The 21,747-nt window shown below is 37.7% G+C and overlaps 1 protein-coding gene across 1 annotated transcript in view; it reads left to right on the plus strand.

The window, feature by feature from the left end:
• Positions 1-21,747, plus strand: part of EFHC1 (EF-hand domain containing 1) — a 68,033-nt gene that overhangs the window by 14,956 nt on the left and 31,330 nt on the right. Inside the window, exons 4-7 of the mRNA XM_025925688.2 lie at positions 2,686-2,835; positions 6,461-6,653; positions 14,015-14,235; positions 18,282-18,422. Of these exons, the coding sequence (XP_025781473.1) occupies positions 2,686-2,835; positions 6,461-6,653; positions 14,015-14,235; positions 18,282-18,422 (705 nt within the window). The remainder of the gene's footprint in view (positions 1-2,685; positions 2,836-6,460; positions 6,654-14,014; positions 14,236-18,281; positions 18,423-21,747) is intronic.

A 21,747-nucleotide genomic window follows, 5' to 3' on the forward strand; every position in this document is an offset into this window, starting at 1 on the left:
AGAGATAAATGTACATAATATAAACTTTACCACCTGAACCACTTTTCAATGTACAGTTTAGTGACATTAAGTACTTATCACAGCCTCCTTGCACTTAGACTGATAATTGACTAGAGCTGTATATTTTAGGTACGAGTGATTAGATTGACTTATGTTTTCAATAATTGATCTGTTAGAAGTTGGATCCTATAACAGTTTAAAATTTATACACTTCTAATTTGATGGTTTTCATTAGGGCGAGACCCATGACTGGATAAAGAAGGTAGTTGTCTTTATGGTGTGGTTCGAACAAGGAACAACCTCGAATCAAATATAACACCATCACCTTCCCTTCTCACCTCCTCTTCACTGTTCCAAATAAATGTTGGTCCTATAGACAGAATGAACTGAATACATTAAAAAAAATAAATAAAATAAAAAAATTTAAAAAACTCTAGAAATCGGAGATCTAGAATTTATCATCTTTGTTAGAGTATTACCAGTAGTATAGCAGATGTGAATCCTGTTCCACAAATGCAAGTGTGCCGGAAATATTGTTTCGTGTTTTACAAATAACTTAAAACCTACTTGAGTCCCAATCCAACTGGGCTGGTGTTTCTATTAACCCTTAGCTTTGCCAAAAATTCGGAGCCCTAAGAACAACAAGGAAGGCACACCCAGGCCTAATGGGATCATACAGGCAGGGTCCATAGGCTGTCAATGACCAAGGGTGCCTCCTTGATGCTTTGGTGCTAGGTAGGATACTGAGACCCCGAATGCCTGAGGCTGGTGTGCCTGACTGGCTGCACATGTGCTCCGAGCACCCTAGAAGCACATGTGGAGGCTTGCTCTTCTGAGACCCACCCACTTGTGTCTGTTCTCCAGGCTGGGAGAATTTCCCCCTTCTCTCTCCTTGCCTTCAAAGACATGCCCTTCTCTCCCCTCCTTCTGGGGCACTTTAGAATAGTCTCTTCAAAGAGTTTAGGCTTTTTCTAAGAGACAGGAAGAATAGTCAACTTCAGGAAGCTTCTGCATTCCTGCCAGAATTCCGAAGGTAAGGTTAACAAAGGGCCTGGTTTTCTGTTGAAAACAACAGAAAGGAGTAACCACCTCCCCATCCCCCATTAAATACCTCAATCAATAATCCTGCTTCACTAATACACCATCTCAAGAGAGAGGAGAATATTGTTAGTCATTATCTCCATCTCAGCAGTTTTAATAGACATTAAGATCACAATATTTTAATATTGAAAAGATATTGGAAACTGTTTAGTGAAGCTTTGAAGACTAAAATTATAAGCTAGTTAGCAGCAGAGCTAATATTAGAACCCAAGTATCTTGGTCCTGAGTCCTGTATATTTTCTGTTGAATTGTCCAAAAGCAAATCACATAATTCCCAGAAGAAACCCAGATTTCAGATTAATTTCTAATTCCAGAATGTAAACAGATCCCCTGAGATTATTCTTTTCTTTTCTGATTATCAAAAAAAGTACAGTTTATTGTGCTTTTAAAAAGAAATGTCAAGGGGCGCCTGGGTGGCGCAGTCAGTTAGGCGACCGACTTCAGCCAGGTCACGATCTCGCGGTCCGCGAGTCGAGCCCCGCGTCGGGCTCTGGGCTGATGGCTCGGAGCCTGGAGCCTGTTTCCGATTCTGTGTCTCCCTCTCTCTCTGCCCCTCCCCCGTTCATGCTCTGTCTCTCTCTGTCCCAAAATAAATAAAAAACGTTGAAAAAAAAAATTAAAAAAAAAAAAAAAAGAAATGTCAAGTTGTATTAAAAGATATAGGTACCGAAAATATTATACTTATTCATAATTAACAAATTAAACAATATCATATTAAGTTTAGATACCTTCCTTTTTCTGGTGAGATTTGAGTACTTGGTTTGTCTTTTTTTTTTTTTTTTTTTAAATTTTTTTTTTTTCAACGTTTATTTATTTTTGGGACAGAGAGAGACAGAGCATGAACGGGGGAGGGGCAGAGAGAGAGGGAGACACAGAATCGGAAACAGGCTCCAGGCTCTGAGCCATCAGCCCAGAGCCTGACGCGGGGCTCGAACTCACGGACACGCGAGATCGTGACCTGGCCGAAGTCGGACGCCCAACCGACTGCGCCACCCAGGCGCCCCTGGTTTGTCTTTTCTATTTTGCTGAAATATTTTCTGGTCTAAAATAACCCCTGAGTGTGTTTTTTCTTTTCCTTTTTTGGAGAGGGATGGGCATGGGGGCTTAATCACATACTTGTTTTTGGTGAATTGGAAAGCTGGGAATTTGATTTTAGCTTAACTTTGCCATTTTGTAGCTTGCCCCCAGCCCTGAAACATGAATTACATATTGTTTGAAACTGTGGTTGGGTTTCAGATGTATGTATGTAAGCAATCCCTAGGACTTACTCTGTTTTTGGCCACCTAACTAAATTTCATTGTTCTAAATTTGTATTTGGAGGCAGTTACCTTACTATCACGTCTTCCAATTAGCTTGGCATATTGCCTAGCAGTTTTATAATATAGAATACTTAAGGTGATTATCAGTTATTATCTGCATTTTGGTGTTGGATCAGTTGGAGGTTTAGTGCTGTTAAGATGTGCCTCAAACTGCAAACTTATGGTTAATTTGGAAAATGGCATAGAAATTACACTTACCTTTATACCATCTAATACTTCAGGAAGCTTCAAGAGAGATGATCGTTATTACTTTTGAATGATTTAGGTATTTTTGGAAAGTCAAGGAATTGAATTAAATCCACCAGAGAAGATGGCTCTTGATCCTTACACTGAACTCCGCAAACAGCCTCTTCGTAAGTATGTCACCCCGTCAGACTTTGACCAACTGAAGCAGTTTCTCACCTTTGACAAACAAGTAAGTGATGTAGGCACCTATGCAGGTTTACTCGTTTCCAAATGTTGTGTATGTTTATTAGCAAGCTATTCAGGTAGCTGTGTGTTTTAAAACATTACATCTGTAGTTTATCCATTTGGATACAGTGCTATCTTTTGTTTCGTCTAGCATTAGCGGTACAAGAATGCCTAAGTTTTGTATTAGAGACCCAAAGGAGGTTGTGGAGTTAAGTCTTACGAGTTCCACCAAACTTTTCAATCTTAAAGCAATTCCTGAGTTATGTCTGCTTCCCACTTTACATTTCCAACCAACTACTTCTTTTCCAAAATATGAGTTCATTTCATAGCCTCCTTTGGGAAATCCTAAGTAGAGAATTATTGGGAAATTTCAAAGCTATTGCATATAGGTAGGTTTCTAATGTTAAAATAGTTAATTCACAGGAATCTCATTGCAGATGCTTCCTTGTTAATTTTCTTTTCTTTGTTTTTTGTTTTTTTAGAGAGTGCTTACAAGCATGGAGGGGCAGGGAGAGAGAGAGAGAGAGGGAGGGAGGGAGAATATCTGAAGCAGGCTCCGCATTCAGCGTGGAGGCTGATGCAGGGCTTGATTCCATGACCCTGGGATCATGACCTGAGCTGAAAACAAGAGTCAGATGCTCAACTAACTGAACCACCCAGGCGCCTCCTCTTTTTAAATTTTATATGAATGTATGAGTACAGAATGTTCTGGGTATCTTCCAGCTCTGTTCCACCCACCCTATCCTCCCTGTTGTGGGTTAGTGTATAGAGGCAGTTTTGGGCCATCTCCTTTCTGTACAAAGGGAAAGAGAAAATGAAGAGGTCATCCTCAGTGCTTCTTTGCTGCTGTTTCCCTCTCAGAAATGTAATTGCTTTTAGTTCAGAAAATTTTGCCTAGTACTAGCATGGTCTTTTAAGGACATTCTTTATATCAATCATGTATCTGTTATTATTTTGTCTTTATAGATTGTATTGTCGATACTGTTACTGGAAGATGTATGTTGATGTAACTAAAAAAAGACTGATTAATGAATGAAAAGTCTTTCCATACTAATTACATATAAACCATTCACGTATACCTCTATTACTACATATGGACCCCTGTATAAAACATATTGCTCTTTTTTTCTTTTGTTTTTGTTTATTGATGTATAATTGACATACAATATTATATTAGCTTTAGGTATACAACACAGTGATTTGACAATTGAATATTTTGCAAAATGGCCACCATAAGTCTGCTTACCATTTGTTACATTACAAAGTTTTTATAATATTATTGACTATATTCCCCATCCTGTTCATTACATCCCCATGACTTACTTATTTTATAACTGAGAGTCTGTACTTCTTAAACTCCTTCACCTATTTCACCCATTCCCCCTACCCTTCCACCCTGCCACCAAGCTCCCTACCCTCTGGCAATCACTAATCTGTTCTCTGTACCTATGAACTGGGTTTTGTTTTGTTTTTTAGTTTTTTAAAGTTTATTTATTTATTTTGAGAGAGAGTATGTGTGTGCACATGCATGTGAGCAGGGGAGGGAGAGAGAGGGAGAGAGAGAGAGAGAATCCCAAGCAGACTCTGCACTGTCAACATGGAGCCCGACATGGGGCTTGAACTCACAAACATGAGTTCACAAAACATGTTTTGTTTTTCAGATTCCACATGTAAGTGATAATTATGCAGTATTTGTGTTTCTGTGTCTGACTTGTTTCACTTAGCATAATACCCACAGAGTCCATCCATGTTGTTGCAAATGGCAAGATTTCATTCTTTTATATGACTGAGTAGTATTCCATTGTATATATAAACCACATCTTCTTTATTCATTCATCCATTGGTGGATAGGTTATTTCCAAATTTTGGCTATTTTAAATAATGCTACAATGAACATAGGGGTGCTTATATCTTTTAGAATTAGCATTTCATTTTCTTTCGGTACTACCCAGTAGTGGAATTGCTGGATCATGTGGTAGTTCTATTTTTAATTTTTTTAAATGTTTTTTAACGTTTATTTATCTTTGAGAGAGAGAGAGACAGAGCACAAGCAGGGAGGGATAGAGAGAGGGGGAGACACAGAATCCAAAGCGGGCTCTAGGCTCTGAGCTGTCAGCACAAAGCCCGAGGCAGGGCTCAAACTCACAAACCATGAGATCATGACCTGAGCTGGAGTCAGATGCTTAACTGACTGAGCCACCCAGACACCCCTGTTTTTAATTTTTTGAGGCACTTCTATACTGTTTTCCATAGTGGCTACACCTGTTTACATTCCCACCAACAGTGCATGGGGGTTCGTTTTTCTCTAACCAATGCTTGTTATTTCTTGTCTTTTAGATAATAGTCATTTGACAGGTGTAAGGTGATATCTCATTGACGTTTTGATTTGCATTTCTCTGATGATTAGTGATTTTGAGCATCTTTTCATGTGCCTGTTGGCCATTTGTATGTCTTCTTTGGAAAAATATCTATTCTGATCCTCTGCCTATTTTTAAAAATCAGAATGTTGGATTTTTTGTTATTGAATTGTAGGAGTTCTTTATATATTTTGGATGTTAATCCCTTCCTTATCAGATATGATTTGCAAATATCTTCTCTCATTCAGTAGGTTGCCTTTTCGTTTTGCTGATAGCTTTCTTCATCGTATAGAAGCTTTTTAGTTTGATGTGATCTCATTTGTTTTTGCCTTTGTTTCTCTTGCCTGTGGAGTCTCATCCAAAGAAACATGGCTCAGACTGATGTCAATAAGCTTATTGTCTATGTTTTCTCCTAGGGGTTTTATGATCTCAGGTCTCACATTTAGGTCTTTAATCCATTTCGAGTTTATTTTTGTGTATGGTTTGAGAAAGTCGCCCAGTTTCATTCTTTTGCATGTAGCCATCCAGTTTCCCCAGCACCATTTCTTGAAAAGACTCTTTCCCCATTGTATATTCTTGCCTCATTTGTCATAAATTAGTTGACCATATAAGTGTGAATTTGTTTCTGGACTCTCTGTTCTGTTGATCTGTGTGTCTGTTTTTGTACTATTTTGATTACTATAGGTTCGTAGCATAGTTTGAAATCACGGAGCATGATATCTTCACCTTTGTTCTTTCTCAAGAGTTTTTTGGCTATTCTGGGTCTTTTGTGGTTCCTTACAAATTTTAGAATTATTCTAGTTTTGCAAAAACGCCATTGGAATTTTGATAGGGATTGGATTATATCTGTAGATTGCTTTGGGTAGTGTGGACATTTTAACAGTATTAATTCTTTTAATCTGTGAGCACGAAATCTCTCTCCATTTACTTGTGTCTTCAATTTCTTTCATCAGTATCTTATAGTTTCCATTGCTGTTTTAATTTGGCTTCTCTTTCACTAATATTTTGGATCAAAGTGAATTCTGCTTTCTCAGTGCAAACTTATAAGTCTGTTATTTAATACTTTCCAGCTGTTGACATCTGGTATATAATTTCAGATGTTTTTGTATCTTTGGTGATTTTTTTTTTTTTTTTTTTTACCAACTGAGATCACTTCATAGTCTTTGCAGCTAACCTTTTCATCATTGTCTGATATATAAAGGCCAGAGTAGCTAAGTTAACCTCTCCTCTTGTAGAATTCTTACTTAAGTCACTACTTTGTATGTCTCAAAGGTTCTTCGATTCTATGCAATCTGGGATGATACAGACAGCATGTTTGGTGAATGTCGGAACTATATCATTCATTACTATCTTATGGATGACACAGTTGAAATTCGAGAAGTCCATGAACGGAATGACGGGCGAGATCCTTTCCCACTCCTGATGAACCGCCAGCGCATGCCAAAAGTTTTGGTGGAGAACGCAAGTATGTTTGATTCAGTTTATTCTCCGTAATTGGGACATTTTTTGAATCTCAAAGGAGTTACTTAATCAGTATGGTCATTCCCTTTATGGTTGGGAGGCTCTTGCTATGTTTTCGTAGGTACTCAAAAACAGCTTTCTTGTAACTCCCCTCAATGCTTGCCCCACAGTCTAGGCTTGCCTCCAAAATGGTCTGGTGGAGATGACTGATACCTAAATCAAGGAAACACCCATAATAGCAAATGGAGATTCATTAAAAAAAATTTTTTTTGATGTTTATTCATTTTTGAGAAAAAGAGATCGTGAGCAGGGGAGGGGCAGAGAGAGAGGGAGACACAGAATCCGAAGCAGGCTCCAGGCTCTGAGCTGTCTGCATAGAGCCCAACTTAGAGCTCGAACCCATGAATTGCGACACCATGACCTGAGCTGAAGTCGGACAATTAACCAACTGAGCCACCCAGGTGCCCCTCATTTAAAGTGCAAAAGAGCAAGCCTTGTGAACTAAAGCAGTTCAGATTTTTAATTTATTTTTAAAACAAGCTGGTTTTTATTCAAACAAGCTTGTTTTCATATAGCTTACCATACCCTTATGTTCTTTCCTGACTTTGCTTCTCACCTCAATACTTCCTAAACAGGAAGTCTGTATGCAGGATAACTTAAGATTAGAGAAGGTATGTCTGTGACTCACAGAAGTGGGGCCCCATTGTGTCAGCCATGCTCTCTTTTCTGGTTCAAATAACCCAGTGGATTGGAGAGTGAAGATGCAAGAAGATGCAGCTGACATCCGCCAGCCATCAGTATTTCTCTAGGATAAGTGCACGTACTTTGGTCATTGACGTAGTGGTTTCAGAATTTTCTCTTATAATGTCAGCTTGGTCACACATAATGACCTCTCTCATGCTTGAATGGCTGACAGAACTTTAAATACTTTTGTTGGTATTGTTTTTCTTTTTACTCTATTTTCTTGGAACTGGGAGATAAGAAATTTCAGGTGTTGTGCAAGAGATTTGTCTTAGAGGTTATAAGCAAGTTGAGGTTAGAGGTTATAAATAAACTGGCAGTCTGAAGGCTAAATGCAACCTACCTACATGTATTGTTTTGCCTATACAGTGTTTTTTTAAAAATGCAGTGTTATTTGGGGGCAAGGAGTTGGAGATTTCTATCACTGGGAGAGTGGAAAAACAAAATGTAGTGAAGGTATATCTTAATAGTAGTAGCTAGAAACAATAGTTAAATATAAAGAAAGCAAATTGATGCATCTTAAAAGCATAGTGCTGTGTAGAAAAAAATGAGATGTACAATGCAACAGCACTTTAATATAAAGTGAAACACAAGACAGTATACATAGTACACACATAAAAAGTTGCACATTAGAATGGTTGCATGTGAGGTAGAGGAGAATGAGATTGGGTAAAAGGATAAAGGGTAGTAAAAATTGTCATCATTTGAAAACTAAGAGAATTAATGGTAAAAATTACTTTTAGAGAAATGAGAATAATTGCTAACATAGCTCCCATTCTCAGATAGAAGCAACTGGATTTGAGTTCAACATAGTCTGGTTGCTGTCAACCCTATTTCTATACTTAGCCTCTTGTAGAACCCTCTTAGAGTTCTAGGACCCTGGGACTGATATACTGATCTTGGCCTTCCATAATGCTTAAATGAGCCTAAAATTCCTGCCATCTAGAGCTAACAAATGTTAGATTTACAGTGGATTCAGAGAAAGAATGGGAATTTATTCAGGCATGAAAAAAATATCACTGGAAAAAAAAAAAAAACCCTTGAAATCTCGAGTTCTGTGTTTGTCTCTGCCTTATCCATGTGGCCTAGTTTTAAATTTTTAAATATGTAATCATCCTTTTCTAAAACTTCCCCAGCTTTTTTTTTTTTTTTTAAGTAATCTCTGCACCTAACATGGGGCTCGAAGTCATGACCTCAAGATCAAGAGTCACACATTCTACCAAGCTGAGCCAGCCAGGCACCCCGATAACTTTCTAAATTTTAACAAATTTTAATCAGTGTTATATGGAGAGGCATCCTAGTAACACGTAGGGTCCTTTTAAGAGATAGGAAACATAGCTTTTTGTGAAAGTTATTGTTAGTCATGCAGAACAGAAAAGGCTAAGTTTCCATCAATTGAATAATTCCTTTAACTAGAACTGTGGTGTTAAGAGATAGCATCTAATTGGATTTCAAAGGCTTTTATGCAATGGATGGTTTTAATTAAATTCAATTAAACTAGAGTTAAGTATCTGCTAAGGGAAGTATTTCATGTGCTAAGTGCTGTGGAGGATAAAATGAAAATGTAACTCCCAGACTTAGAATCTCTGTCCTTCAGTCACTTCTAGTGACTGGGAAGACAAGTCATACAAATACACAAAGCTGTTTAACAGTAACACAAGTGTACCAGATTATCTGATGATGTAATTAGTTATGTCATGTAGACAGAGTTCAGAAGAAGAGATATGACCTAGAAAGGCTAAGGAAGGCTTTGTGGGAGAGCTGAGATTGAACCTAGATTTAGAATGGCAGAGAACTAAGGGAATGAATGCTTTAGAGAACAAGGGTTGGGAATTAGGAACAAGTATGTTATGTTTGGGGGCATCCAAGAGACAGTGGCCAGGCAAAGTTTGTGTTGGACAGTAATAGGCAATTATGGGAGTATCTTTCAGAAGTTCTCTCTGCCATGGCCTTCATTTAAGTAGTTAAGATGAATAAAAATTATATATATTTTTTTCAACGTTTATTTATTTTTGGGACAGAGAGAGACAGAGCATGAACGGGGAAGGGGCAGAGAGAGAGGGAGACACAGAATCGGAAACAGGCTCCAGGCTCTGAGCCATCAGCCCAGAGCCCGATGCGGGGCTCGAACTCACGGACCGCGAGATCGTGACCTGGCTGAAGTCGGACGCTTAAGCGACTGCGCCACCCAGGCACCCCTAAAAATTATATTTTTATGATGGATGGAGTTAAAGTTTCAGGAATTAAAAAGGTTCTTTCTTTGTCAAACATAATTGCTGGTTACCAGTATGTGGTAGGTAATGTCAAAAGAAGGATAACCAAAAGCCTTTTATTCAGCTGTTGAACCCAAGGTACTAGGTTCTGAAAGTCTGTAAAATTATCCTTTAGACTGGCTTTCATACATTGATCTTGCCTTTCTATTGTTAAATAGAAATGTTAAACAACATCAAAATTGTACACTCTACGTACAACTTATTGTAGTTGATTATACCTCAAGTAACACTGTAAAAAAATATATAAATATATATAAATAAAAAAATATATAAAAATCCACACCTAGATATGTTATAGTCAAACTTAACACCAAAGTCAAAAAGGTCATAAAAACAGCCCCAAATAACAAGGTTATCCATACAGAATGACAGTTACAATGATAGCTGACTGCTCATTAGCAACGCTAGTTACCAGAAGACAGTGTAATAATATCCTCAAAATGCTGAGAAGAAAATAGAATTTAATACCTAGAGAAACTATCTTTGAAGAACAAAGTGAAATACATTTCCAGGCAAACAAAACAGATTTTACTAACAAAAAACTCTTCCTAGGGAAATTCTAGCGTGTTTTTCTGGTAGAAAGAAAATTATTCCAGAAGTAAGATCCGAGATACAAGGAGGGATTTAAAGAAGAAGAATAAGGAGAAGGAGAAGGAGGCAGCAGCAAAGTGTGGGTAAATCTAAACATTGACTATACAAACTAAAGAAACAATGTTGAATTTGTAGGAGTTAAAAAATATCAAGGTAGAATTGAAATATATTAAAATAATGGCTTGGGAAGAGTTGATAAAATTAAAAAACAAATTTTGAAAAATGTTATTTTTAAGAACCTACTTAAGATAATAGAGGCATGGAAAGGTTAAAAAAGATATATAAGCAATCGCAAAAAAAATGATGAGGCTGTATTACTAAAATACCAGTAGAGATCAGCACAGAAAGCATTGCTAGGGATAAAAATCGTTATATATTGCAAGAGTTGTATTTACCAGGAAAATGTACTAATTCCAAACTTGAATGCAGTTAGTAACATGGCTTCAAAACATGTGAAACACAAAAATTTATAGCATTATTATGCAAAGAGAATGGACAAATTCATCAAAATAGTGGGAGTCATTAAAACATTTCTTTTTGTAATTGTGAGTTCAAAAGAGGTAAGTCAATAAGGACACGTATATAAGATTTAAACAATAGAATTATCAGTATTGATATAATGAATATGTATATGCATCAACACCTGGAAAATCCCCATTTGTTTGAAGCACAAATAGAACACTTATAAAAATTCTGATTTTAACACAATTCAGTTAGAATTCAATTTTGGAAATATACCTCAAAAAACTCATGTATTTGGAAATTAAAAAAACACATTTTGAAACAACCTATGAATAAAAAAAAACTATCAAAATACTTAAAACTGAATGATTCCAAAAATTCCTTAAAACTTTTAAATGCATTTAAAGTCGTACTTGGAGAAAGATTTATAGTTGTAAGTGCTTATTTAAGAAAGAAGAAAGACTGAAAAAATAAGCTAGGCCTTCTTTTTAAAAAGTTAGAAAAGGAATGACTGTAAATAAAGAAATTAAAAGGAAGGAAATAATAACTTTGAAATAATGAAATTGAAAACAAAAGTAATAAGATTTGTCAAGTCAAAAGTTGTTTTTTTTGAAAGGACTAATGCAATTGGCAAACCATTGACAGATTTGTCAAGGGAGAAAAGAAAAGGCACATAAACACAATATTAAAAATGAAAGAAGAGACATACTTAATGTATTAGGGGTTAAACAGAAAATAGTGAATACCAACAACTTCATGCCAACAAATTAGGAAACTTAGGTGAAATGAACAAATTAAAAAAAATTTTTTTGAGAGAGAGAGAATATAAGAGGGGGAGAGGGGCAGAGGGAGGGAGGGTGTGGGGGGGGGAGGGAGAGGGAGAGAGAATCTTAAAAAGCTCCACACTCAGTGTGGAGCCCAACATGGATCTCAATCCCGTAATGCTGGGATCATGACCTGAGCTGAAATCAAGAATCAGACACTTAATCGACTGAGCCACCTGGGTGCCCCACAAATTTAAATTTAAATTTAACTCTAATTTAATTTTAATTCCGGTTATACTTAACATACAGTGTTACATAAGTTTCAGGCATACAATACAGTCATTCCACACTTCCATACAACATCTAGTGCTCATCAGGATAAGTGCATTCCTTAATCCCCATCACCCATTTTACCCATCCTCCACCTATCTCTCTTCTGTGTGCTCTATAAAAAGTCTGCTTTTTGGTTTGTCTCTTCTTTGTGAAATGAGCAAATTTTTAGAAAAATGTAATTTGTCCAAGAAGAAATAGAAACCAAATGTAATTAACCATTAAGGAAATAGAATCATTTAAAAAATTCTCCACAAAGAAAACACCAGGTCTAGATAATTTTTCAGTTTTGTCAAATATTTAAAGAACAGCTAATTCTAAGTTTAATACAAACTCACAGAAAAGAACTTTAATTCATTGATTGAAAAAGACCAATAACCAAAGACACCATGAGAAAGAACTACAATCTTACTCATGAATATATATATAATACGTATGTATATACATATACGTGTGTGTGTGTGTGTGTATATATATATATATAAAATCTCAATGAAATTCAGCTGTATATTAAAAAGATAATTGTTGGGGCGCCTGGGTGGCTCAGTCAGTTAAGTGTCCGACTTCAGCTCAGGTCATGATCTCGCAGTCTGTGGGTTCGAGCCCCGCGTCAGGCTCTGTGCTGACAGCTCAGAACCTGGAGCCTGTTTCAGATTCTGTGTCCCCCTCTTTCTCTGACTCTCCCCTGTTCATGTGCTCTCTCTCTCTCTGTCTCAAAAATAAATAAATGTGAAAAAAAATTTAAAAAAAATTGTTGAGCAAACAAAGACAAATGGTTATTGTATAGCGCACACACACACACACACACACACACACACACACACACACTCCAGATCTCCTGGAACATTGTCAACTGAAGGAAACTCATGGAGTTACACAGGCTGTTTCCCCCACTGCCCATCACTTCCTGGGGTAATTCAAAGGGGTCTTAGTCAGGTTAGGCACTAGGCACTGGGAGAAAGAACGCTTGGTCTCTAGAGCTTTTAAGATGAATGATTAGGAAAATCATGATCTTTTGGCATGATCAAGGGTGGGAGCTCAAGCCTTTCTGTCAGATGTAATAGACCCTTAGTCTCCTTCCCTATTTTTCCATCTTAGCAATTATCAGGAGAATAGCAGCCTGCCTCTCAGGCCCTCTGTGTCAGAGTTCTAGGGTCAAGCTTTGTGGTTTACAGCTATACAGTGTGGCATTTTACCAGAATGGGCTGTCTTATGGTTTCCATGATGGCCAGACTGCAGGGAATCAATCTTAAACAAGTCAATCCTTAGTTCTCATAAAACAGCATGATGGGAATTAGATTTATTCCCTTAAAAATGCAAGGTTGAGGGGCACGTGGGTGGCTCAGTCAGTTAAGCATACAACTTTGGCTCAGGTCACTATCTCATGGTTCGTGAATTCAAGCCCTGTGTCGGGCTTTGTGCTGACAGCTCAGAGCCTGGAGCCTGCTTCAGATTCTGTGTCTCCCTCTGTCTGCCCCTCCCCCACTTGTACTCTGTCTCTCGCTCTGTCTCAAAAATAAATAAACAAAAAAAAAAGGCAAGGTTGATTCTACATTTGAAAAGCTGTTGAGTGCCTAGATGAACAGCTTAGTATGATCATCTCACTGACTGACCCTGCCTCCTGCCAGAGGACTAGATCAGGCTGTCATTGCAGCAGTGATCACAATAGAAATGAAATCATTATTTGTATAATTATTTAGTATCTGTTGTCCCAAACAGAATGCTCTCTCCATCAAGGTAGAAAATTCACCTACATTGTTAATTGTTATAACCTCAGTGTTTAGCAGTGAACCTGGTACATGATATATGCAGTCATTGCTAATATATTGGGTAAGTGAGTAAATAGATGGAACGTTGTTCTAAATGACTTGGATCCCTCCCTCTAGATCTGGTACTCCATAGAAGGACATTTATTCTTTGCTCCTGTAAAGATTTCCTCTAAGCATGAATTCTGCTAAGATTAGTGACCTGTACTGATAGTTCAAGCTGAATATGAGAGAGAGACTTCACGGAAACCATCTAGGATGTTATTTCTGTATCCTATCAACAGATGGAAATACACAGCTTACTGTTCTGCTGGGAAAGTAGAGGAGTCCCTGATCCTTGACCAGAACTAGAGACCACGCTCTCTCAACTTCCCAAGAATCTCAGTATTTCCTATCCTCATCCCTTTTCTTTCCTCTCTCCCTATTATCTTACATTAGAGAACTTTCCTCAGTGTGTGCTGGAAATCTCCGATCAAGAGGTGCTGGAATGGTATACTGCCAAAGACTTCATCGTGGGAAAACCAATCACTATCCTTGGGAGAACCTTCTTCATTTATGACTGTGATCCTTTTACTCGGCAGTATTACAAAGAAAAGTTTGGAATCTCTGATTTACCACGAATTGACGTGAGCAAGAAGGAACCACCTCCTGTGAAACAGGTAATGGAACACTAGTTCTGAGTATAGGAAGAGAATTAAATCTTTTGATACAGAGGTTTAAGAAAAAGAAAAAAAAAAGATTCGTGTGAATACCGAATAAAAAACAGACAAAACATGAGAAATAAAGTTGGTTCACAGAAGAAGAAATACAAATGGTTAGTGAACATACAAAAAGACCCTCAACTTAACTGATAATAAAAGAAAAATAGAAATGAAAATAATGAGGTTTTGGGTCAATTTGATTTAAAAGACTCAAGATATCCAGTGTTTGCCCTGGTGTGAAGAAATGGACATTTTCTTTCTTTCTTTCTTTTTTAAATTTTATTTTTTTAAGTAATCTCTATGCCCACTGTGGGGCTCAAATCCACAACTCCAAGACCAAGAGTCGCTCCACTGACTAAGCCTGCTGGGTGCCCTGAAATGGACATTTTCATGTAGCGTTAATAGGAGAGCCAGTAGGAAAAACCTTTCTGAAGGGCAGTGTCATCATTTTAATTTTTTCAAAATAAAATATCCTTGAACTAGAAAATCTTGTTTGGGGACTATAAAAAGATATGTGTTAGGATGTGTACTGTAGCATTATTTATAATAAAGTGTAAGGAGATTGGCAGAATATAATATAATGAGAAGACTATAAGACTGTAAGACGTTAAAAAGAAAAGAAGTAGGTTCTGCAGATTAACATGGAAGAATGTCCATCACATTTGTAAGTGAATGTGTTTACGTGATACAGCACTATGTGTATAAAAACCACTGTTCACAGTGGTTAGTTCAACATGTGGGAATGGAGAGGTAGGGAGGGAAGTGTGAGATGATCAGGGACCTTTCTTTTTATATTCTGTGTGCTTTTAGTTTATCTTTCTATAGCAAGCCTTGTATTACTTTCATAATTTTGTTTTCATTTTTATTTAAAAAAGACATCTTTTAAAATTCCAGACTGCTAGGGTATTTCATTGATCCTTGCCTATTTGTCAAACCCTTTTACTTAAAAACTGATTGGGAGCAAAACTGAAGCTGATTAATGGAGATACTGGAAGATGGCTTTCTTTTGTTGCAACATAGCTTTCCTAACCCTGAAATTTAGTTCTGTGTACCAGAGTCCACTCTGATCTGAGAGTAAGGTCATGGTACTTTTACGTGCACCAAAATAGTAATCTGATAGACTTCAGCCTTCAGAGTGGTTCAGTCACATATTTTAGAAATTCAAATAAGAATTTCCTGTGTTAAAAATTACACATTATACAGCAAGTTCAAGAAATATCTATTGTATTAAGGCAGCACAGTTTCATAGGCTGCAAAATGCTGGTGCCTGTCACACACATTTGGGTCCAGAGTAACGCATACAACTTCTTTGGTCTAAAATAGGTATAAAATAGGGTATTAATACCTGTGATCCACCTTTATATTGCCACTCTGTGTGTAAGATAATGTCATGGCTCTTTCTTTTCAAAAGAAAGATGTGAATGGAAGGATGGAATTATTGAATTCCTGCAGCCCAGGCCTCTGCCTTCCCCTGATCAGCTGCCCTGCTGCTCGCACTGAGCCTCCAATTATACTGAATTATGTATGGTTCTGCCAGTACAGCCTTCTGTTTCGCTCTTCTGGACTTTTGCTGATGCTCTTCCACTTGCTTGAACCACTTTTCACTTTTCCATTATTTCTTTACATGGCTCTTCCTTCTCCTCCCAGACAAACGGGCTTCTCTAAAGCTCCTGGCAGGGCTAATCACCTCTCCTGTGTGTTCCTGGGGTCCTGTACCTCCCTCTGCCAGCACTGGTCTATTATATTAGAATATCTGTCTATGAATCTTTTCTACTAGACTGTAAGTTCTTTGAGGGCAGAGAGCACCTAACACGGTGCCTAGCAAATAGGACACATTTGGTATGTTTCTTGAACTGGACAAGAAGACTACCTATAAAGTATGTATTTGTTCCCCAAAGAGGCAAGTGATATCTTAGGCAAGCCTTTTAGAACCAACCATTTCATACAAACAGTTACAAAGAAGGATTTGGATTTTGGTATGCTATGAGTTCCCAGGGGCAATAAAACTTCTAGAAGGAAGTATGGATGATGATAGTACCTTTCTCTGTCAGCTTTTTCTCTGATAGAACTCCTTATCAATGAATGGACTCATTGATTAAGATTTACAATAAGGCCCTTTTGCCTACCCCCAAATTTTAGGGTAGCATTTGATGCAATATACAGGAAAAAGTACCGTAGGATAGATTTAGATTTTTTAAATGTTTATTTACTTTTGAGAGAGAGTGTATGAACAGGGGAGGGGCAGAGAGAATGGGGGACAGAGGATCTGCTCTTGACAGCAGTGAGCCTGATGTGGGGCTTGAACTCACAAACTGTGAGATCATGACGTGAGCCAAAGTCGGTCCGAGGTCACACCGCAAAGTACAAGTGTGACTCTGTTAAATGTCAGACATCTTTACAAGAAGGAACCTGACCTAACCAAGAGGTAGGGTGGAGAGGGATTGCAATAAAATGGAGCACTCATGAAAAGGCTATGATCCATCTTTTGACTGATCAAAGCCTTTGAGTCCAGAATACATCTGCTTCCCATCCTTTTACTATCATCTTTTTCTCCTAACCTCTCTTCTAAAGAAAGGAAAGGGAAGGAAGGCTTCGATAAAGAGCAGAGAGACCTAAAGAACCACTGTAGATTTTGGTTTGTTTTGCCCTATCTCGGTCACCCTATATAATAAAACTAATTCTGCATCCACACATATGGCACGTTAGTCATAGTAAGCTCTGTCTGCCTGTCTATGAAAGTATTTGTTGGAAATGAGTAGGAGAGAGCTACTTACCAAACAGCAAACACCTTTCAGCTCTCCTTAGTCATTACATTTCAGTCATTTAAACACTGAACAATGTAGTTGGAAAGCAGGAATGGGAAGCCATAGCTGGGTCTAGAGGGATAAAGCTAGAGCCAAGCCTATGATCAGGGATAGAAGTGGGTATGAAGTGGACATATTCATGACACTTAGGTCAGGCTGATCTGTTAGCTGAGGAAGAAATAAACATGAATCTGTTGGATGTGTTCTGTTTCTACTGAAAACACAGACTCCTGGCTGTCATGCCAAAATCAAGAAATAAAAATATTAGAAATATGGAGATAAATAGGAAAAAAGCACAAACCAAGCCTTGGCCTCCCCCGACTCCAACACACACACACACACACACACACCCTTTGGGTGAACTGAGAAAACAGTTTCCAGATCGTTAGGCTGAGGCCCACACCCTAGAGCAAAGAAGTCACGGAGCCTTGGGCTTCTCCATGGTAGGATGATCACAAGGGCCAGGATTGGGAGTAGGGCCAGCTGCTGCTTTGGCAGTAAGGGGTCAGTGGACATCAGCAACACAAGAGTCACGCCCCTTCCTTGTCCGTGATTTCACTCTTCATGGTTTCAGTTACTGGTGGTCAACTGCAGTCTGGGAGCACATGATCCTCCTCCTGATGTATCATCAGAAGGTCAATAGTAGCCAAACACTGTCACCTCATTACGTAGGCATTTTATCATCTCGTGTCCTCACAAGATGAAGATGAAGTGTGGGTGCAGTACAACAAGTTATTTTGAGAGAAAGAGCCCACATTCACATAACTTCTATTATAGTATGTTGTTATAATTGTTCTATTTTATAATTAGTTATTGTTGTTAATCTCTTCCTGTGCCTACTGTATAATTTCTTCATGGGTATGTATGAGAAAGAGAATAGTATATATAGGGTCAAGGCATCTACCGGGGGTCTTGGGACATACCCCCCCATGGGTAAAGGGGACGACTGTACTTTCAATCTAGCCCTGACGGTTACTCTGTAGCATCATCAGCCACTCCTATGGGCAGCGATCATGGTGTAAAGTCTATATATAAAAAGGAATGGAAAATGCAATGTTACATTTTCTGAATACAGTACATTCTTATATATAGAAATTGCTTTTGAATAAGTATTTTCTAGATTTTTAAAAAATAAACTTAGTTACCTTTAATGTAATTTTAACGCAAATATCATCTGCTTTACTTCTTGTATTTCTTCAGGAATTACCTCCTTATAACGGCTATGGACTAGTTGAAGACTCTGCTCAGAATTGCTTTGTTCTCATTCCAAAAGCTCCAAAAAAAGATGTTATGAAAATGCTGATGGACGATAACAAGGTGCTTCGTTATTTGGCTGCACTGGTGAGGAGGACTTTCATGTGCTGAGATTCTGTTCTGTCTTGGTGCCCGGTTGTCCATTTTGTCTGTAAGCTGTGGAATATCAGCTCTCAGAGTTGTGTGTTACTTGAACAAGGCATGAGATCCAATCCCCAACCTTTGGGCAGGTTGGATAGTATTAGGGGTGGTGCCCTGAACCCACACCTAGCTCTAGTTCTATTTCCTATAACCATCTTTAGTAGATCATTAATCTCTCCCTACCCCTTAACTTTTGACTGACGTGTTTGCCTTTTTTATTAAGTAATTATGAAAGTCTGACACAGTCAAGTTATTTGTATACCTGTGTGCAGTCGAGGGTACTGTGTTTTCCTTGAGGATAGGGACCATATCCCACTAATTTTTATCATTACCTTTGACATCTAGGTTGATGCATTTTATATTCATTAAATGTAATAAATGGAATCATACCAGTTCAATAGATATTGCCTTTGAGAGGTCATATGGCTAGTGGTTAAGAGCATGGGTTTGGAAACAGGCATAAATTTAAATCCCTAATATTCTACTCATTGGCTGAATTACCTGAGGCAAATTCCGGATGGGAATTCAAAGGATAATGCCTTTTAAAATGGAAAATATGTAGAAATAGGAATGTAAGCATTTTATTTAGAAATATGGACATAAATAGAAATTGAAATGAGTTACTTCTGGAAATAGGAATTGGGAGTGTGGAGAGGTGGGCCAGGTGACTTTTCAAGTTGTATGCATATATTTGAAAGAATAAAAATTTAATCAAATATTTTTCTAAAATATAGTTGGCTAATATATTTTAGAAAAATGTTGAACAAAGCTTTAAGTACAAAGAGTCCTAGCAAACTCTAGGCCAACTAGCACATTCCACACCATAAAAATTCTGATTGGTGAATGTTTTATATTTTTACCAAGTTCTCTGAGTTATTGTTAAAGTTCAGGATGCTTCTTGAATTATGATGTAGTAACCGTAAGCTCCGTGAGGACCAGGATCATGTCTCTCTAGACTTTGTAGGTATTTGGTAACTGTTGGTTGAATGGGTAAGTTTTTTTACACATACACTACCCATGAGTTAGGCAATATGATATTATGCATATTTTATGTTTCAAAACATAAGAATCAGAGAGGCTAGTTGGTTTGTCCCAGGGGTTAATGCTGCTTAGGCAGAGGCAGCACTAGAACTCAGCCTTCTGAGTCCAGCCCAGCATTCTTTTTTTTTTTTTTTAAAGAGTACATTTCTATTTTATTATTTTTTAATTTTTTTAATGTTTATTTTTGGGAGAGAGAGAGAGACAGAGCGTGAACAGGCGAGGGGCAGAGAGAGAGGGAAACACAGAATCCAAAGCAGGCTCCAGGCTCTGAGATGTCAGCACTGAGCTGGATGTGGTGCTCGAACTCACAGACTGCAAGATCATGACCTGAGCCGAAGTTGGACACTTAACTGACTGAGCCACCCAGGCACCCCTAGTACATTTCTATTTTACAGTGTAAATAATTTGGGGAATATGACAGTACCTCCAGTATAAGCAATTTTAGTGCTGCCATCTTATATGTGAGCAAGGCAGTAGAAAAGAGTATCATGGGTGTTTTTACTACAGAGAAATACCACAGCCCTGAAGAAAGTGACATGAAAAGCCATCATGAGGAAGGAAGCTAGAAAACAAATCTTATCCCTGCAGCTCTGAGAACCCTCAGCAGCCCGGTATTCTTTTGATTAAGAACCAGTATAACACTTAGTCTGTGAGAAGGGAAAAGGGCTCACGTGAGTTTGTAAATTACATAATTGTAGTTTACCTCCCATGCCTGCAAATCATGGAAAAATTATTATATTCTATAATTGATTACAAAAATTCCTATGAATAATGTTAGATACTGCTAAGTGAGAAGAAGAAAAAAATACATTTATATTGACTGCAGTGTTCTATATTCACAAATAACCTGGGCAAATGTGATATATCACAAAAGTTTGAAGAGTCAGTAGAAGACTTCTATTTCTAGCAATGATAGACTAGATAATTTGGACTTCCCTCTTGTTGAAAGTAACTAGAAGAATTGGTGTGTGTGCCTGTGTGTGTGTGTGTGTGTGTGTGTGTCTTTACTACTGTGTGAAGGTGCTAGACAATAAGATGTGAAGAATCATTGAGCAAAAACCACGGAAATATTGAAAACCAGAGAGGTGAGCCTGGGAGGTGCAGCCATTTTTCCTCTGGGAATTGTGCTGGTTGCGGTGGAAGCACCTACGAGGGCAAATATTGGAATGTAGGGCCCATCAAATGCAGAAGTAGCTGGTAAACCCTCTGTACTTTAAGTGCATAATCCTTGAAGGGACTATTGTCTGGCTTTGAATTGTCTCAGTCCCTGAAGTGTCTCAGTTCCAGAAATCAGATTAATGTGATCCTAGACACCTAATGACCCAGGTGTCTGGCAGAAGCAAATTAAGTTCTTTGAAGATAGCATCATCATAAGCTTCGAACTATTTCTACAAACAGTGTGAAAAATATAATATATGGCATTTATTCAAAAAAGCAATATTAATAACACGGTGTCCAGACACAAGGCAAGATGACGTGAAGAAAAATGAACACAAACGATAGACAATAGAAATAGATCCACAGGAGCTTCAAATGCTGGTGTTACCAAACTCAAACTTAAAAAACAAACAATATTTACTGTGTTTAAGGAGAAAGAGGATAAGATTGAGGACTTCAGCAGAGAACAAGAAACAGAGTATTTCAGTTTTGAAAAATTATTGCAGGAATAAAGGGATAAAACTAAACGCAGGAAAGTATTTGATAAAATTCACCTATTATGACTTCAAAACAAAACTCTTAGTAAGTAGGGTATAAAAGGGGATTTCCTTAGTCTGATGGAGAGTATTTTTCAAAAATCTAAGTATTCATTCAAACAGCAGACTTAGTGATGAAATGTTGAGTGTGTATTCTCTGAGACTAGGAACAAGGTAAGACTGCTATCACCCCTTCTATTCAACATTGTACTAGAGGTCCTAGCAAGAGCAGTAAAACAATAAGAGAAATAAAAGGTATGAGGATTAAAAAGGAAGATTATCATCATTATCTAAAATAAAGGATTATATATGTGGAAAATCACAAAGGATCTACATTATGTGTAGATTCTACATTAGTAGAATCCATGTATAAATGGCAACAAAAAATAAAGTTGGAAAATTGCCATTTACCATAGCTTCAAAAATATTTCTAGGAATAAAACAAAACATGTTTAATACCAAAAAGATTATTGAGAGAAAATTAAAGAAGACCTAAATAAATGAAGGGACATACCATGTTCACCAGGTAAAAGATT

This window comes from Puma concolor, chromosome B2 (assembly GCF_028749965.1).
Source record: "Puma concolor isolate L17-30 chromosome B2, mPumCon1.1.hap2, whole genome shotgun sequence".
Classification (NCBI taxonomy): domain Eukaryota; kingdom Metazoa; phylum Chordata; class Mammalia; order Carnivora; family Felidae; genus Puma; species Puma concolor.